This window comes from Rhincodon typus, chromosome 18 (genome assembly GCF_021869965.1).
Source record: "Rhincodon typus isolate 14 chromosome 18, sRhiTyp1.1, whole genome shotgun sequence".
Lineage (NCBI taxonomy): Eukaryota > Metazoa > Chordata > Chondrichthyes > Orectolobiformes > Rhincodontidae > Rhincodon > Rhincodon typus.
In genome coordinates, this window is record NC_063349.1 from 54906235 (window position 1) to 54925140 (window position 18906).

Sequence of the window (18906 nt, forward strand, 5' to 3'; positions counted from 1 at the left end):
AAAACTGCACACCACACTCTGAGTGTGGTCTCCCCAAAGCCCTGTATAATTATATTAAGACATGTTTGTTCCTGTTCTCGAAAGTTCATTCCTAGAATCTGTGTTGCCGCTTTTCCCAATTCTAACTTTTCTTTTAAAAAAATCTCTTTTAATACATGCTGTGATTAACCGATTTTTTTTTTTTTTTTTTTTTTTGTTTTTCTTACCAGCTCTAAAGAATGTTTTGAGCAGATGCTTGTGACTCTTGTGTCCCCTGAACTGAGTGGCCATTTCTTGGCCATTTCAGGGGGTAGTCTATCTACAGCACAAGGAATGCAACAGTTCAAAAGGCATCTCATCACCACCTTCTCAAGGGGTAACTAGAGACGGGCAATACATGCTGGTCCAGCCAGCAACACCCATGTCCCATTAGTGAATAAATAATAAAAAAAAAAAAAAAGCTGCATCAACTACATTGCTGTGGGTCTGGAGTTGTGTAGGCCAGGCTAGGTAAGAGGATGGCAGATTTTTCTACCTGAAGGGCATTAATGAAATTGACTTAGAATTGTTTCATGGTCACTAACGCTGATTAGCTTTTATGTTCAAATTAATTCATTGAATTTAACTTCTTCCAATGGCTGTGGTGGGATTTGAACCCATGGTGCAAGAACATTTGGAATTGTAGAATCCCTACAGTGTGGAAGCAGGCCATGTGGTCCATCAAGTGCACACTGATCCTCCAACTGGCATCCCACCCAGACCCTGCATTTCCCAATGGCTAATCGACCTGAACTGCGCATCTGTGGACACAATGGGCAATTTAGCATGGCCAACCCACATAAACTATACACTTGAACAGTGGGAGGTAACTGGACTACCTGGATTAAACCCGGGCAGAGAGTCACCCGAAGCTGGAATCGAACCCAGGTCCCTGGCACTCTGAGGCAACAGTGCTAACCACTGAGCCGCTGTGCTGCCCCATTAGCTTGGGGTTCTGGATTACCTGTCCAGTGACAAAGCCACTGCACCACTTTCTCCCTGAAATACACCACCTCTGTCTCTGCGAATGAGCTTCAGTTTGGTTTCTTCCTGTTCTCTGATACTCATCCTGATGTGGCCTTTCCTCTCTCTGGTATTCACTCTGTCCCAGTCTATGTTTTTTTTTAACCTGTTATGTTTAACAGTTAAATTGTCAATTGCTGTTACTGTGTTGCTGAGTTCTGTGACTCTTACCATTTTCTAACATGGTGCCATGTTGGAGCTGGTTTGAATTTTGATTTGGGATCAATTAATGACCTCTGGGTGTTTTGCATGGGATTAGTGGAACAGTTTGCACAATGGAATCATTTAGGTATGACTGTGGGGGAGAGAGAGTTCACCAAAGGTTCCTGTGACTCCAGAGAGCACGATGTGCTAATTGCTCGATGGCACTGTGCAGGGCTCAGAAGTGATCCTTGTTTGTTTGAACAATGTGGGAGATATCAGCATGTCTTAGATTTGAAAGAATCTAGGCACTTAGGTCCATCTAAACCTCAGCCCCATGGTTGCTGGCCTCTCGTAGCTTCTGGTTTGGTGATGCCTTGATTTAATTTTACAACTTGCATCTTGCATTTGAATTCCCTTCATGGTCTTGCACCTCCCCAAATTCAACTCCTCTAGGAAAAAAAAATTAAAAAACTAATCTAAAGGTGACCGTGTAACCATTGTCGGTTGTCATAAAAACCCATCTAGTTCACTCATGCCCCTTTAGGGAAGAAAATTCTGCCGTCCTTACCTGGTCTGGCCTACATGAGATTCCAGACCCACAGTAATATGGTTGACTTGTAACTGCACCCTGGGCAATAAATGCTGGCTCAGCCAGCAACACCCACATCCCATGAAGGAATATTAGGAAGAATTCCAGCCTGTTCACAACATACACAATGAACAGCTTTGTCTTCAGTCGCCATCTGGAACCAAGGCCAGGAATTTCCTCTCTAAGCCCCTCTACCTGTCTTCGTCTGTTTTTAACATCCACCTCCCTCCCATCGTCTAACGTCTCCTCGTGTGGCTTGGTCACCAATGTTGATTTGATTGCGCTGCTCTGACCTTCTTTGGAAGACATTGTTACGTTGAAGAATCCATCTACAACAAAAGAGGAAGCCGTCTGGTCCGTCTTCCTTCGTATTCCTCACGCTGAAATGCGCGCTCTCCTGCTGTGGGTAGGCATGCAGTGCCCTATAGAGGGAGTCCACGAGCCATGTTTCCATCTACAATGATTATAAAGCTGCCTGGTTTCATGTTGTCAGCAATTTGTGGCTTTGTTCTATTACATAAATTGTTCATAAATACAGTGAATAATTGGAGGCTAGATGTGTATATCCCCATGGATACGACTCGTATTATCCTACCTATTAGTGGACAGTACCAGCAAATGATCCCTACCCTGTTTCCTGCCACTCAGCCATTTTCTAAATGATTGGTGCAAAACTAAAATTATTTCAACCTTCATTCCATTTAAAAACTCTCTCTCCGCATTAGGAAGGGTATGTTAGCATAATCAGGAATGAAGGACTGTCAGTACTTCAGTACAAAACCTCAGCCTGACCCTCCATGCGGGACTCGGAGTGCCGCACTGTCTCCAGAGCTGTCCTCTGGATGAGGCTTAAAGTCAGTCCACGTTGTTCTGTATCCTCTTTGTCTGTGGTAGTGCTAATCCCAGACTCCTTTATTTCCCCTTCCCAGTACTACCTGACAAACCCGTTCTCAAATGAGGCAGAGATCACAGCTACGTTCTGGATCATGCATTCCACAGCCTCCTGAACTGCTCCCCCTCACACTAGACTTTCCAAAATCAGTTTGTTCTCTCATGATTAATGAGATATCTTTCTTATTTCTCTTCCAGGCAAGTACAACTAGAAAAAGCCATGGAGCAGGAAGGATTAGCTGATGAAGATGTAAGTCCTTCCTCAATGAGCTGATGGCTTTGCCAGTAATTCTAACTGGTTTTATAACTACTGTAAATTTCCATCACCATCTCTCAGGACAGACAGCATTTAGTATTGGCCTTGACGTCAATTAACAACTTCCTCTCTAAGAAAAGCTGTAAAAATAGCTTTAAATTGTAGTGTTGTATACGGTTGACTCTTCATGGGGCAATCTAAAAATATACTGAAGACTTTAATTAAATTGTGTATTTCCTGATTTCTAAATCCCAAAATGTTTTAAAGCCAGTGAAATACTGTCAATGTGCAGTCTGTTGTAATTACTGGAAACATGGTAGCCAAATATGCAAGCTCCCAGAATGATGAGAGAATCTATTTTTAATGAGGGATAAACATTGACCAGGATACGAGGGAGAACTGCTCTGCTTTTATTCAAAATAATGGCTGTGGAATCTTACAAATCCACCAGAGGTGACAGGTAGGATCCCAGTTTAACTCGATTAATTGGCACCCCATCTACTCCCTCCTTCACTGACGCCCAGTAGTAGCAGTGTGTACCAATTGCAAGATGCACTGCAGCTACTCATCAAGACTCCTTTTTAACATCTTCCAAACCCACGACCACTTCCATCTAGAAGGACAAGGGCAGCAGATACATGGGAACACCCACTCCTTGCGAGATCCCCTCTGAGCCACTCTCACCTTCCTGACTTGGAAATATATCACCGTTCCTTTCCAGTCACTGGGTCAAAAATCCTGAAACTCCCTCAGGATGTTGTGGGTGTAATTACAAAGGGGAGAAAATAAGAATCTCGGTTAGGGAATCAAATGGGATGTGATTGCTGATGTCATTTTGGAATGTTTTGAGTGGTTTTTGTGTGCACTTTCCACTGGTTAAACTGGCAACAGTCTGCAGAGTTCACATTAATCATGATGACATTTATTGACATATTCTTTCTGTTGTGTTTGCAACAGAAACAAATGCGAAGAACACAACACGCTCAGAAAGAGACAGAATTTCTTCGCCTCAAGAGGACAAGGTTAGGTCTGGATGACTTTGAATCCCTAAAGGTTATAGGAAGAGGTGCATTTGGGGAGGTGAGTCTGGTGTTGGTGTTTGCTGTATAAACTTCTTGGAACCTGATATTGCAAAACAAGTCACTTGAAATGTTAGGTGCAGACAATTTTATTATCAATCTGCATTAGGGAACAATACTGCATTGTTGAAGGTTCCTGTTTCTGGAAATGTTTTTTTTGGGGTGAATTATTTTGTGCCAGGTTTTAACAAGGTTATATACAAGGCCATGCTTATTTTAATGTTCCAACAGCTTCCACGTCTGAAGTGCAGGGCAGAGGGTGCATGTGAACAGCACCAGCTACCATGTTCCCTTCCAGGTCACACACCAGCTCTGTCTAGGAATGTATTGCCATTCCTTCAGCGTTACAGAAGCAAAATCCTGGTGCTCTTTCCTAAACTCTTTCCTGAGTACAGAAGCAGGGATGTCTTGCTGCAATTGTACATGGCCTTGGTGAGACCACGCCTAGAGTATTGTGCAGTTTTAGTCTCCTTATCTGAGGAAGGATGGTCTGGCTATGGAGGGAGTGCAGTGAAGGTTTACCAGACTGATTCCTTTGACAGGACTGACATATGAAGAGAGAGTGTGGATCAGTTAGGACTATATTCACTGGAGTTTAGGACAATGAGGCGACCTTGTAGAAACCTATAAAATGCTAACGGGACTGGGCAGGACAGGTGTTACCAATGACTGGGGTTCAGAACGTGGGAAACCACATTGCTGTGAATGGCTGGGAATTGAGGAGGTGTGCAAGGAGCCTGTGGAATTAACCAAACCCTTCTTCCTGGGTATCAGCCAAGTGAACCTTCTGTGAACTATTTCCAATGCAAGCCTTTTCCTTGTAAAGTATTTTTGGATCAGCCATGATCCTAATGAATGATTGACAGAGCCAGCTCTAAGAGCTGAATGGCCTACTCCTGTTAATATTTCTTATGGCAAGGAGACAATTACTGTACACATACCCCAATGCTCCAGATGTAGCAAGACTTTTCACTACTTTTTCTGCTCAGTGCCATCTTCTGCTGTAGAGTGACCTTTTACTTACCTTCCTCATTATGTGCTGTACGTGCAGGTTAAATTTTCGATGAATTGTGTACGAGGAGATCAGAACCCTCCCAGCCGTCAAGTTCTGTAACTCCCCTCGGTTTTTTTTTTAAAATGGTACACTTATTTTCTAGACTTCCTGCCAAAGTCAACAAGTTCCCATTCTCCCACTTTATACTCCATCTGCCAAATTTTTGTCTACTTCCTTAATCTATTTATACCTGTACTGCTGGGGGGGGGAAAAAACTACATTGTTGAAACTCTTTCTGTTGCAAGAACACCAAATTGCAAAGGGACCACGTTTATACGGCATGAGAAAAAGATGTTGATTGGTTGGTTTACAGGCCAACTGTGATTGGATAGGGAGTTGCCATGAAGAATGCACTGAGCCATTGACTCCCATGGTTTAGTTAATTTTTTTTTTAAGAGTCTACTGTATATCCCTTTGCAAACATTCTCACAATTTGTGTTCAAGCTTTACTACTAGGAAGGGTTCCACCACTGAAATATGTCATTTGAGGTTTTGATAACAATCTGACACTTTTTTCTTTCCAAATTGTAACTTGCCAAATCCAAGGGAATCCATTTCCCAACTCTGTACTGTGACATTTGAACTTTCAATCTCAGTATTGCTTCTCCAGTAACACAGCACCCCAAAGGGAAAACCTTTTAATGAATCCTCTGTTTCTTTGTAATACTTCGGGGACTTTTTTATTTCTTCTTCTTCAGGTACGCCTTGTACAGAAGAAGGACACTGGTCACATCTACGCTATGAAAATCCTTCGCAAGTCGGATATGTTGGAGAAAGAACAGGTAGGAAGTTGGCTAAACAGTAACAATCTCTTTTGCATGTAACTGATCAAACCCAGAGCCATTGATTTTAATCCCATCTCTGATGGAAGTGGGCATGTGCTCTGTTTAAAATTGGTGCTGAGTACATGCCTCCCAATTTCGCACCACATTGATGTGATCAACTGGTTGAGCTCTGGGAATTCAGGAGGTGTACAAGGACCATGTAAGAACATCAGTGAGAGGAGCTGGAGTCACCATGTTAATCCTTTTGGGTACCATTCAGTACCATCATGGTTCAGTTGACAGGTAAAAAGGTGAATATAATGTTAGTATTCATCTTCAACTCTAATCTCTTGCATGGACAATGGACGAGATTGCAGGGTACTTGGCAGTGCATGATAAAATAGGGCTGAGCTATCAAAGCAGGGAAGGAGGGTCATGCCTGACAAATCAGTTGGAATGCTTTAAAAAGATAACAAGCAAGTTGGACAAGGGAGAGCTGTTGGAGATGATCTATTTGTATTTCCAGAAGGCTGCTAAATAAGATAAACACCCATGGCATTAGGGGCAAGGTACTGGCATGGATAGAGGATTCTCTGACTGGCAGAAGACAGTGTGTGGATAAAGGGGTCTTTTATTCAGGATGGCAGCCAGGAACTAGTGGAGTTCTGCAGGGGTCAGTGTTGGGGCCACAATGATTCACGTTGTACGTTAATGATCTGGATGAAGGAACTGAGGGCATTTGTTGCTAAGTTTGCAGATGACACAGAGAATGTTGGAGGGACAGGTAGTGTTGACGAAGCAGGGAGGGTGCAGAAGGACATGGACAGGTTAGGAGAGTGGGCACAGTGAGTGAGGGAGTAAAGGATGGCAGCAAGCAGATGCCAATGAGAGACCCTTTTTAAGAGAGTTGATTATGCCAGCTTTGTTCGCCATGGGCTACCAAAGTGGTAGAAGATCAAGAAGATGACAAACTTTCCTCGTCCTGTAATTCCAGTATTCCGTGTTTTTAGTCCGGATTTTTCAATCTCAGGTGGCTCACATTCGGGCAGAGCGGGATATCCTCGTGGAGGCAGATGGTGCGTGGGTGGTGAAGATGTTCTACAGCTTTCAGGACAAGAGAAACCTCTATTTAATTATGGAGTTTCTGCCGGGTGGTGAGTGCCATTAGCCAATGTTCCTAACAGGAACCCCTTTTCACACTGTAGCTTTGCCCCTGGGGTACCCCTTTGTTTCTGCTCACTGTTGCCCTGTTTGTGTTGGGGTGGGGTAGGGTGGGAAGATACTGACAAAAAAATCAGCGGAAATTTCTCACAATCTGCTTTCTTTTCTCTTGACAGATCTTTATTTAGGCAGGCAGCATTCTAACCTGTAAAAGGTAGAGGCTTTAATCCACCAGGTTACTGGATGATTGTTAGCACAACCACCTGATGAGGCATTTTAAAAAGTTGTGGCCCTGTCTGGCACCTTGGGTAGTCATTAGAAAGATCCCATGGCGTTACTGTAAAAGACATCGGAGTGAATTTCGTCAGTGTCTTAACCAATCTTTATCTGTCCACCATCATCACTTCACTTCAAATCAACCAATCTGGCTGCTGTTACACTGCTGTCTGTGGGATCTTGCTGTGTGTGAACTGGAAGTGACATTCCAGATTTCCACTCCATTCCTCTGTGTGTAGAGGTGTTCCTGACAACACCGCTGAATCATGCAGCCGTGATTTCTGGGATGAATGCCTCTCACCAATAGACTGTCAACTTTATCAAATCCCCTAAACTATCTGAAATGCCTCAGTTAGTTTATCTCTTCCGTGTTGGAGGGAACACAAGTCGGGTCTCTGGGGCCTGTCTTCATACTCTAACTTGTTTCCAAAGTCCTACAGTTCATCCCCATTGTTCCTGGATGAGCGGGTAGAGTTGAACTGTGCTCTGAAAGTGGGGTCTACCTTTTAACCCCTTACCAAAGTGAAATCCTGCTGGAAATCTGAAAGGCAAACAGAAAATATTGAAGAAAACATACTCAGCAGGTCTGGCAATATGTGTGGAGGAAGAAAAACAGAATTCCATGTTTCGGGATAATCACTTTTTATTGGAACTGGGGAGGTTAAGTGGGTCATGTTTCTCTGTCTTTCATTTGAGATGTTAAACCGAGGCTGTATTTGCCCCCTAGGGTTGATGTAAAAGAAGATCCCATAGCCAGTAGATCCATGGAGAGCAGAGGGGTTCACTACTTTATACTGGCCAACATATAGCCTTTAACCAACACTGAGCTAAAGTTACGCTCTCTCCAGGGGGAGGTGATAGCCTAGTGGTATTATCGCTGGATGTTAATTGAGGCCCAGATAATGTTCTCTTGATCCAGGTTCAAATCCCACCATGGTGGAATTTGAATTCAATAAAAATATCTGGAATTAAGAATCTAATGATGACTGTGAATCCATTGCCAATTGTCAGTATTAACCCATCTGGTTCACTAATGTCCCTTTTTAGGGAGGGAAATTCCATCCTTACCTGGTCTGGCTTACATGTGACTCCAGGCCCACAGCAATGTGGTTGACTCTGAACTGCCCTCTGGGCAACTAGGGATGGGAAATCACTGCTGCCCTGGCCAGTGATGCCATCATCCCTTTTAAGGAATTATGGGGAAAGAAATCGTTCTCTCTCACCGTCTCTCCAGAGCTGGCTTTCAGCATACTTCACCCAACATCTTAACTTACAGACTCTTTTTAATTTATTAAATTTAAATTCCTTAGCCACCATAGTGGAATTTGAACTCCTTACCCCCTCAATTGCTGGCTCATTAGCTGCTGTGGTATCGGTCCCTGTTCCTCTGATCTTGACTCAGTTAATAAGGACACGGGAATGGGGCCTGTTCAAATTCAAATTCCGCATTAAATACCATCTCAATAATCGGGAGCTTTGCAGAGACTAGGCTTGGAGGCAGGAAACGATGAGATTTTTTAATAAGGCACCATTTTGGCCTGGTCTGGGGTTTTGCGCCTACTTCTGGGATCTGGCCATTAGGGAGGACGCAAGAGGCTTCGAGAGGGTGCGGAAGAGGATTACAAGACCAGGGCTCAGGAGGCTCCCCTCGTTGAGAGAAGCTGGGGCTGTTCTCTTTAGACAAGGCAAGGCTGAGAGGAGATCTGATTAATATATTCACAATCGGCTCTGGTCAGGATGAATAAGTATTCACCCTTGTGAAAATACTGAGAGCATGACAGCACAGAATAAAAGTATTTAGTAAACGATGGAAAAAATGGACACGAAGGGAAATGTTTCCATGCGTGAGTGGTTAGCATCTGGAGCTGTCTGCCTGAGAATGTGGTGGAGCCAGGTGCTATTGAGACTTTTATAGGAACATTGGACTCGAGTAGGCCATTCAATCCATCTTATCAGCTCCTTATTTGGAAACTGTGTGCCACTGGTTCTAGACTCGCCGATCAGGGGAAACGTCTTGACTGTATCTGCTCTGTCGATCCCTTTTTAAAAAGTACTTTGCAGATGTCACACAGATCTCCTGTCATTCTTCAAAAGTCTGGAGAATACAGGCCCAGTTTGCCCCAGGTCTTTTCATTGTGAATTCAAATGAGAATTATGTGGTAATTTGAAAAGGAAAAATGTGCAGGGTGACTGAGAGCAGGCAAGACGGTGGCATTGAGTGAGCAGTTTGTCCAGAGAGCTGGCGGAGGCCATTCAGCCCACTGTGTGTGTGCTGTGAGCCCAGGATGTTGGTTCCCCCCCACCCCCGCACCTCCACACCTTGCTGACTGTGTGCCTGGGAGGTGACTGCCCCCTGTTGACTGTGTGTGTCTGTGCGTTCCCCAGGTGATATGATGACCTTGCTGATGAAAAAAGACACTCTGTCTGAGGAAGAGGCTCAGTTCTACATTGCAGAGACTGTCTTGGCCATTGACTGCATCCATCAATTGGGTTTCATTCACCGCGACATTAAGCCAGATAACCTCCTGTTAGATAACAGGGTAAGTTTCCTCTGTCCCAAGTGAAGGCTCGCCTTTGTAATTTGACCTTCTTGCAAATTCATAAAGCTACTGGTAAGTTCCTGCACTGACTTGATGGGCAGAATGCCTCCTGTGCTTGAAGATTTTATATTTCACTGTTATTACATCTGTGTAAAGTGCCTTTACTAAGTCGCTGATGCATTGCGTAGAAAATGCAGCACCAATATAGGTTTGACTGAACAGTACTGGCGTTTATTCCCCACACAAACATTCAGTCCCTGTTACCTCATGTCACCCTGTCAGCTCTGCTGTATCATCTTATTGATATCAACCAATCCTGTTCGTGTGTGTTGTGTTAAGACTTTCAAGGTGTGTGGAATGTTTTGTGATGCTGTAGGTACAATACTGAACCTTTTAAGCAGAGACAATTATTCCTTAAATCTCTCTTGTCCCTTTTATTTTGTCCTGACCGTTTCTGAGCTGCTTTTTTATTCCTTCTGTCTCTCTTCTTCGGGTCTATGGGTTAAATATTGAGAGCCCCTCCAACCCCGCACCTTCTGACTGGTAAAATGTATAGGAGTCTTGTTTCGTGTGTGTGTGTGTGTGTGTGTGTGTGTGTGTGTGTGTGTGTGCAACACTTTACAAAGCACAAAGGGGATATGGGAATCCTAGTTGAGGATGCAGGGCTAACATGCAAGTTCATTTGGCAGTTAGCAAGGCAAATGCAATGTTAGCATTCATTTTGAGAAGGCTGGGATACAAGAGCGGGGATGTACTGCTGAGATTGCATATGGCTCTAGTCGGACCACATTTGGAAATATTGTGAGTGGTTTCAGGCCCCATATCTAAGGCAGGATGTGCTGGCGTTGGAGGGGGTCCAGAGGAAGTTTACAAGAATGATCTCTGGGATAAAGGGCTTGTCATATGAGGAGCGGTTGAGGACTCTGGGTCTGTCCTTGAAGGAGTTTCTAAGAATGAGGGGGGTGTCCTGATTGAAACTTACAGAATACTGAGAGGCCTGGATAGAGTGGACGTGGAGATGTTTCCATTAGTAGGAGAGACTAGGGCACAGCCTTGGAGTGAAGGGATAACTCTTTTAGAACTGAGATGAGGAGGAATCTCTTTACTCAGAGGGTGAAGAATCTGTGGGACTCATTACTGCAGAGGCCAAGTCATTGAGTGTATTTAAGACCGAGAGAAGTTCTTGATTGGTAAGGGGGGCAAGGGTGATGGGGAGAAGGCAGGAGGATGGGGTTGAGAAACATATCAGCCATGATTTGAATGGTGGAGCATTGTCTGTGTGCCTGTATCTGGCTATTGTTGGCTTCCTCTGCACAGAAGGTTTGTGCGTAAAACATGTGGCTGAGGTAATCATTTAGTTTTTGTTCAATACTGTGTGGCTGAGATATATCACCAATGTGTTTTCAATTGTGAAGAAAGAGGTGATTTGTTCTTGTGACAGTTCAGTGTCACAAGAGCACTGTGACACTGATATCTGTTTGGTTTTTTGATAGGGTCATGTGAAACTATCTGATTTTGGCCTGTGCACAGGATTAAAGAAAGCTCACAGGACAGAGTTCTACCGAAATCTGACCTGCAGTCCTCCCAGTGATTTCAGTAAGTTTCTCTGCGAGTGAAGTATTGGGTTAGGCTACTGGGGACTCCCAAACCCAGGGAAGAGAGAGTTACTTTTTTTGATTGCATTTATTTTCCTCGCCAGCGTTTCAGAATATGAACTCCAAACGAAAAGCAGAAACGTGGAAGAAAAACAGACGGCAATTGGTGAGATTTATCCTGCTCCTCCACGGTCTTTAATTGTTTTGATAGTTATGTTATTGAAGCACTCTGTCAGGCCTTTCCCTTTTACTTGCTGAATATCAGTGGGTAGCTCTGTCACCTGTGAATTGGAAAGTTAAGGCTTCAAGTCCCATGTGTAAATTGAGACCTGAGCAGATAATCTGCTTTTGCTCACAGTGCAGTGCTGAGGGACTGCTGCACTGTTGGATGTGACACAAGAGATTCCAGAGAGGTCCCAGCTGCTTTCTCAAATGGATGCACGAGATCCTGTGGTCACTATTTTGAAGAACCTTTCTGGTTCCAGCCAGTATTTATCCCTCGATTTTTGACTTTGCCGAAACAGATTATCTGGCCATCGTTTCATTGCTGTTTGCAGGAGCTGGAACTAAGTAAATTGTCTGTCGCTTTCCCTATGTTACAAAAAGGAGCTTTACTAGCTTCAGTGGGATGTTGTGACCCTCCGCTACAGAAATGCAAGTTTTTGTTAGTCACTGAAACAGTGGGTGGTCACTTTGATGCCAGGGAAATGCAGGATACTCAGTTGCTGGCCTCTTTTTTTTTTTCCCCCTTCCCCCAATCTCTGGGAATCTCGTGTGATCAGAAACAGAATGTGAGCTTGGAGCCTGTAGTACCTGCTCTCACCCGGCAGGAGGGTTGGGTTTTGGATCAATCTTATTTTTTTTTTGAGAGAAAGTGTTTTTTATTTGAAGTTCTGCTTTTCAGGCTTACTCCACAGTTGGCACTCCTGATTACATTGCCCCAGAGGTGTTCATGCAGAATGGATACAACAAGCTGTGTGATTGGTGGTCTCTGGGAGTCATCATGTATGAAATGCTGATAGGTATGTCCAGGACCAATTGCAAAGTTCTTGGGTTAGAGATTTTGTGTGTTTTTCTGATAGGAATTACTGCAGTGAAACCCCACCTTAAACTCTGATTGTGATAGAAAATGCCACTGGTAAATGCTGTAGGCTGGATTATGGTGCAGACAGAGGCCATTCAGCCCAAGATGCCTGCATTGCTCTATCACCTAATAGCAATCTCCTACCATTTCCCTGCACACCATTTCGATCCAAATAATCGTCTAACACCTTTCTTTGTGACATCCTGAAAATATGAATTGTGCCATATAAATGCAAAACTTTTTTTTTGCAAAAACGTCAGGTGTTATAATCACAGAATTATTTTGATACAAGAGGAGGCCATTCAGCCCATCGTGCCTGTACTGGCTCTTCAAATGAGCATCGTTACCTAACGCCAATCTCCAGCATTCTCCCCATTCCTATTCACGTAATTATCCCGTGCCCCCACCAAACCTGCCTCCACCACATTTTCCAGGCCGTACGTTCCTGACCCTAACTATTCGTTGGGTGGAAAAAGTCTTTTCTGTCTCGCGTTCTCTCGCGCTCTGTTTGCTCATCACTTTAAACAAGTTCAAAAGGAAGAATTTCTTTTTTCTCCTGCGTTGTGAGTCTTTGGAGTTCTCTTCCATAGTAAAGAGTGAAATTTAATCTCAGTAAGAATCTGGAATAAAACGCTAGCCTGAATTTGACCATATAAAACATTCTTAATTGTGGTAAAACCCAGAGGATTCTCTGAAACTGTCCAGGCAAGGAAATCTGCCATCCTCACCTAATGTGGCCTACATGTGACTCTAGACAGTGTGGTTGACTTTTACCTGGGGACTCTTAGGGATGGGCAATGAACGCTGGCCTAACCAGTGAGGCCAAAGTCTCATGAAAGAAATTTTTTTAAAAAAAATACAAAGTTTTTTTTAATGCATAGAATTCTGCCATTTTCTAAACTCCAAGATTTATAGGGATTTTTACACAAGAGGTTGTTCAGTTGGTCTTTGAACAAGACACTAACTTGCTTTCTACGGGCTACCTGAGGTGTCCCCTTGCAAGCACTGACCTCATCTCCTCTCTTGTTGGTGGGGAGGGTGTGAAATGGGTAGAACAGACTTGATGGGCTGAATGGTCTCCTGCTCTTGCATTCGCTGAGTCAGACTAGAACTATGGCCTGCAGCATCATGCCCTCTCTCCCATCTCAACCCCACCCAGCCCCCCAGTTACAGCAATCCATGTTTTTAAAAGTGATTCTTTACTCTTAAGGTCTTCGTTTTGAAAACATTAGATGCTTAAGATCATAAGTGTATCAAGTCTATCCTGCAAAGTCTTTAAAATCATTTTAGTTCTCTTTTATATATAATTGAGACTGATTAATCTGTTTGTTTTGAAGTAATGCGGGATGTGATGATGTTTTTCAGGATACCCTCCGTTCTGCTCAGAAACCCCCCAGGAAACATATCGCAAAGTGATGAACTGGAAGGAAACCTTGGTTTTCCCTCCGGAAGTTCCAATTTCTGAGCGATCAAAGAGCCTAATTCTCAGGTACTCCCCTTCCTACTAGTGAATAACATGCCCACTGATTCAGTTCTTGTTGGTAAGAGCAGAAACAGTGGAATGAAGACCAATTACCAGCAGCTGCTTGGACCTCTGTGCATTATTTGTCAGCTGGAGACTGGCACTCTGAGACAGTAATTGAATAGAAGGCGGCATGTGAAAGGGCTGGCATCAGTTTATGCAGTAAGCTGAATGGCTGCCGCCTTTGGCAAAGGCATTTATATGTAATCACATCATTTCCATCATTTAATGTTAGTGTTTTCTCATTCACTCTTTGATAAACTCTAGTGTATTGATTTCAGGTTCTTCTGTAAAGAAACATAGAGTATTGGGCATTTGGAGTATAATGTGGAATAGTATAAACTTGCTGACTTTTTGGCAGGAAGAATAGAAAAACAGCAAATTATTTAAATGGAGAGTTTGTAGAATTCAGTGGTACAGAGGGATCTGGGTCTCCTGATACATGAATCACAAAGTTTAAAATTTTAACTTTTTTAAAGTCTTTTTTTTTTTTTTGGAGACTTTTAATCTGTATAATTTTCTTTATATTCATTTACTCATGGGATGTGAGCACTTCAGGCTGGTTGGCACTTATTGCCCTTCGGAAGGTAGGGGTGAGCAGCCTTCTTGAACTGTTGCAATCCATGTGCTGTAGGTAGACCCTCAAAGCCCTAAGGGAGGGAATTCCAGAATTCTGAACGGGCAACACTGAAGGAATGGCAATATATTTCCAAGTCAGGATGGTGAGTGGCTTGGAGGGGAAATTGCAGGGGATGGTGTTCCCATGTATCTGCTGCCCTTGTCCTTCTAGAAGGTAGAGGTCCTGGGTTTGGAAGGTGCTGTCTAAAGAGCCTTTTAAGGTTTTGAAACTAGACCCTTTTTTTTTTTTTTTAAAATTCACTTCTCCGATGTAGGCATTGCTGGCTGGGCCAGTATTTCTTGCCCCGTCCCTAGTTGCCCCCCTTGAGAAGGTGGGGGTGAGCTGCCTTCTTGAACCGCTGCAGCCCATGTGCTGTGGGTTGATCCACAATGTCCCTTAGGGAGGGAATTCCAGGATTCTGACCCAGTGATGCTGAAAAGGGAACGTGACTCTGAAATCTCTCAACTTGGTAAATCAGCAATTATTAATTTACTATTGGAACCCTTTTTGCTTTAACAGCTGCATTTACATTGTCGGGTTGGTGAATTCCTGTGGGACAGAATGGATCCCTTGCTGCGTTCTTTCAGATTTCTCACTTACTGAGTCTTTGCTGCACCCGTTCTGAATAAAATCAATTTGATGTCATTTAGTCCAAAACTTTTTCTCTGCGCATCTAGCGATTTTCTTTAGACAAAGTTTTTTTTGATGGAGCAAAACTCTTCCCTCTGGGGATGGGGTTATTGTACGTCCAGCACAAGAGGATAGAACCTTCAAATAAGGACCAGCCAGTCCACAATAACATTGAAGAGCACTACTTCCCACAGAGGCGAGGGAGAAATGTGGAACTGTTCCTCCACCTCCCCTCTCCACCCCCAATAAGGGGATCAGTTTGACATTCACAAACTGGGATTGGTGGGATTCTTTCCTTTTTTCCTTTTTCACGTGGGCACCAGAGCACAGGAGGATGAATGTGGTACAGATTCTGATCAGCAATAATGTGACTGAATGACAAAAGGGCAGAGCCGTGGTTAGCACCGCTGCCCCACAGCTCCAGAGGACCCGGGTTTGATTCCACCCTGAGGGAACTGTGCAAACTGCACAGAAACATTCTCCCCGTGTCTGCATGGGTTTCCTCCAGGTGCTCTGGTTTCCTCCCACAGTCCAAAGATGTGCAGGTTAGGGTGGAATGGCTGTGGGAAATTGCCCATAGTGCCCAGGCATGTGCAGGTTAGGTGGTTTAGCGATGGGAAATGCAGGGTTACAGGGATCGGGTAGGGAGGTGGGTCTGGGTGGGATGCTCTTTGAGGGTTGGCACTTGATGGGCTGAATGGCCTGCTCCCATACTGTAGGGATTCTGTGAAAGAGGTTTGATGGGCTGTTCTAGTGACACTGAGGAAGGAGAAAGGGAATATGACAAGTGATTGAAATATCTGTGTGTGCAGTCAGTGTATCTCTCTCTTTGGATAAAAGTGGCTTTGTTGTAGTAGACAGATTTTTAAATAGTAACAGGTTGAAGGATTACAGTCAGTGGGCAGGAATGTGGAATGGAGGTCGAGATGAGATCAGATGATTGTATAAAATGGCGGAGCAGGGTTGAGGGGCTGAATGGCCTGCTCCTGTTCCTAGTTCTTGTGTTGTTTATTGGACTGACTCTCCTGGTGCTGTGTTGTATGTTTTCAGATTTTGCTGTGCAGCAGATAATCGGATTGGAGCTGGAGGGGTGGAAGAAATTAAAAACCACCCATTTTTCGAGGGGGTAGACTGGGAACACACCAGGTAAGTGAAGCAGGGAGTGAGGTTGGGGAATGGGTGCTGATGTGGTGCACCACCCACTGGACCTGTTGAGGGGTGTGGGTGAGGGGTGACCTATTTGTTATTACGAGTTGTGCACTTCACCCAATTCCAAATTCACCATGCCCTGATTGTGGAAGTGATCACTGTGTCAGTCATGGCTCGGTGGATAGCATGCTCGTCCCTGAATGACCAGGTTCTGGGTTCAAATCTCGCTCCAAGCTGGACTGTAAAGTCAAGGCCAGCAGTTTACTACCGTACTGAAAGCCTCACTGTCTGAGGTACTGTCTTCTCCCCCCTCTTCCCCCCCCGCCCACCAACCAAAAGCTGGTCCGAGATGTTTCCAGCACACAAGGAGGCCATTCAGCCTATTGTATCTGTACTGGTCAAACACAGACCTGACCATACCAGTCCCAATTCAAGCTGGTGGCCCATAGCCCTGAAGACTACGGCAGTGCCAGCGAATATCTAAATACTGCATAAATATTTTCAGTTTCTGACTTGATCACCCCTTTTATTTTCAGGCAGTAAGTACCAGACTCCTTCCACCTGCTGAGTGAAAACATTTCACGTCTCCTCTTGGCCTTCTGCCTCTGACCCACAATCTATGCCCTTCGTTACTGACCCCTTTCCAAATACGGGGAGAAAGGGCCTTCCTATCTATGTCCGTCATACTCCTGTATGCCTCGATCAGGCCTCCTCTCGACCTCCGCTGCTGCAAAGCACAGGCTTGTTCCCATCAGTGGTGCTTTGTCATTCCCTTTCCCTCTGTATAGTGGGGTGAGGATGGGAATCAATTCTTGCTGTTGATACTTACACTCAGCCATTTAGCCAATGGAGCGAAGTGAGGCAGGGTCTGTGGTGGACACTGATAGAATGGCCATAAGACATAGGAGAAATTTGGCCATTCGGCCCATCAAGTCTGCTCTGCCATTCAATCATGGCTGATAAGCTCCTCAACCCCATTCTCCTGCTTTCTCCCCGTAACCCTTGATAAGCAAGAACCTATCTATCTCCGTCTTAAATGTACTCAATGACCTGGTCTCCACAGCCTTCTGTGGCAGTGAATTCCATAGATTCACCACTCTCTGGCTGAAGTAGTTTTTCCTTATCTCTGTTCTAAAATGTCTTGATAGAGGTGTACAAAATGATCAAAGGTATAGATAGAGTAGACAGCCAGAGACTTTTTCCTAGGGTGGAGGTAGCTTTTATGAGGCGACATAGTTTTAAAGTGAGTGGAGGTAGATATAGGGGAGACGTCAGAGGTAGGTTCTTTACTCAGAGAGTGGTAGGGGCGTGGAATGCATTGCCGGAGAGGGTAGTGGAGTCAGCCTCATTAGGGGCATTTAAGCGGCTATTAGATAGGCATATGGATGATAGTATAAGGTAGGGGTGGAGGTTAGATAGACCTTAGGTTTAGGGTAAAAGTTTGGCACAACATTGTGGGCCGAAGGGCCTGTACTGTGCTGTACTGTTCTATGTTCTAACAGGTCTTCCCTTTAGTCTCAGGCTGTGCCCTTGGGTCCTAGTCATGATTGACTATTCGCCTCAAACTGAGTTCAAGAACCACTGGGGGGTTTCTCAAAACTGCTGTAAAAAGACAAAAGTGGCGGGGGGTTGTGTCGGTTAGCTCAGTTGGCTAGACAGAGTGATGCCAACGCACAGGTTCAATTCCAGGTGAGGTTACTATTTAAAGGCCCAATGTCTCCCCTCCCCTGAAGCCTGGTGCCCCTCAGGTTAAACCACCACCAGTCGTCTCTCTGGTGAGAGAGACCCTACAGTCCTGTGGGGCAGTGGTGACTTGGGATATGGAGCATAGGGAGAGGGAAGTCTGTTTAAATTGTTAAAATAATGATTGGAAAGTGTAGATGTGGAAAAGGTTCCCTCTGGTGGGGGAACTGAAGAAAGGCACCAATGTAATTAACTGCTCAAGCACAAGGTGGCTCTCTCGCTCTCGCGCTCTCACTCTCTCTCCTCCCAGAGGCTGTCAGTTCTGGAGATGGGTGGAAACACTATTGGAGAGAAGTTTAGCTGAGGGGGTATGAGAGGTCATCGAATGATTAAATAAATAGTGCCAATGTCCAGGGTTACAGGGCAAGGGAGATTGGCATTAAGTTAAAATGCTCAGAAAGCCAGTTAGGGCATGATGGGCTGAATGGTCTCCCTCTGCACAGGGATAATTCCCAAATCAGGGATGTGGAACATCCTAGGCAGCGTTGCTGGAGCTGAGGTTTGACGTTCCCCATGTAAAGGGGAGTGGAGGATGGGAGGGCAGAGGCTGTGATCGAAAAACACTGCACAAGTGGTTTTGAAACATTAAATTCTCACCCTTGTGTTCAAAGCCCCTGGCAGCACCCCTCACTATAACCTCCCTCAGTGCCACCACCTCTGAGAGCTTGGAAAAAATTACTGATTTGCAAAAGAAGCAAGGCTCAAGTGAGGAAAATCTCTTTCTTTTAAAAAACAGAAGTTGCTGGAAAAGCTCAGCAGGTCTGGCAGC

At 44.5% G+C, this 18906-nt stretch overlaps 1 protein-coding gene across 4 annotated transcripts in view; it reads left to right on the forward strand.

The window, feature by feature from the left end:
- LOC109933610 (serine/threonine-protein kinase 38-like) overlaps nucleotides 1-18906 on the forward strand; it is a 98472-nt gene that overhangs the window by 74803 nt on the left and 4763 nt on the right. For all 4 annotated transcript variants that reach the window (XM_048607729.1, XM_048607728.1, XM_048607727.1 and 1 more), the window contains 10 exons: nucleotides 2864-2915; nucleotides 3879-4001; nucleotides 5753-5836; nucleotides 6849-6972; nucleotides 9641-9795; nucleotides 11289-11391; nucleotides 11495-11556; nucleotides 12295-12412; nucleotides 13840-13963; nucleotides 16296-16391. In XM_048607729.1, coding sequence (XP_048463686.1) covers nucleotides 2864-2915; nucleotides 3879-4001; nucleotides 5753-5836; nucleotides 6849-6972; nucleotides 9641-9795; nucleotides 11289-11391; nucleotides 11495-11556; nucleotides 12295-12412; nucleotides 13840-13963; nucleotides 16296-16391 — 1041 coding nt within the window. The remainder of the gene's footprint in view (nucleotides 1-2863; nucleotides 2916-3878; nucleotides 4002-5752; nucleotides 5837-6848; nucleotides 6973-9640; nucleotides 9796-11288; nucleotides 11392-11494; nucleotides 11557-12294; nucleotides 12413-13839; nucleotides 13964-16295; nucleotides 16392-18906) is intronic.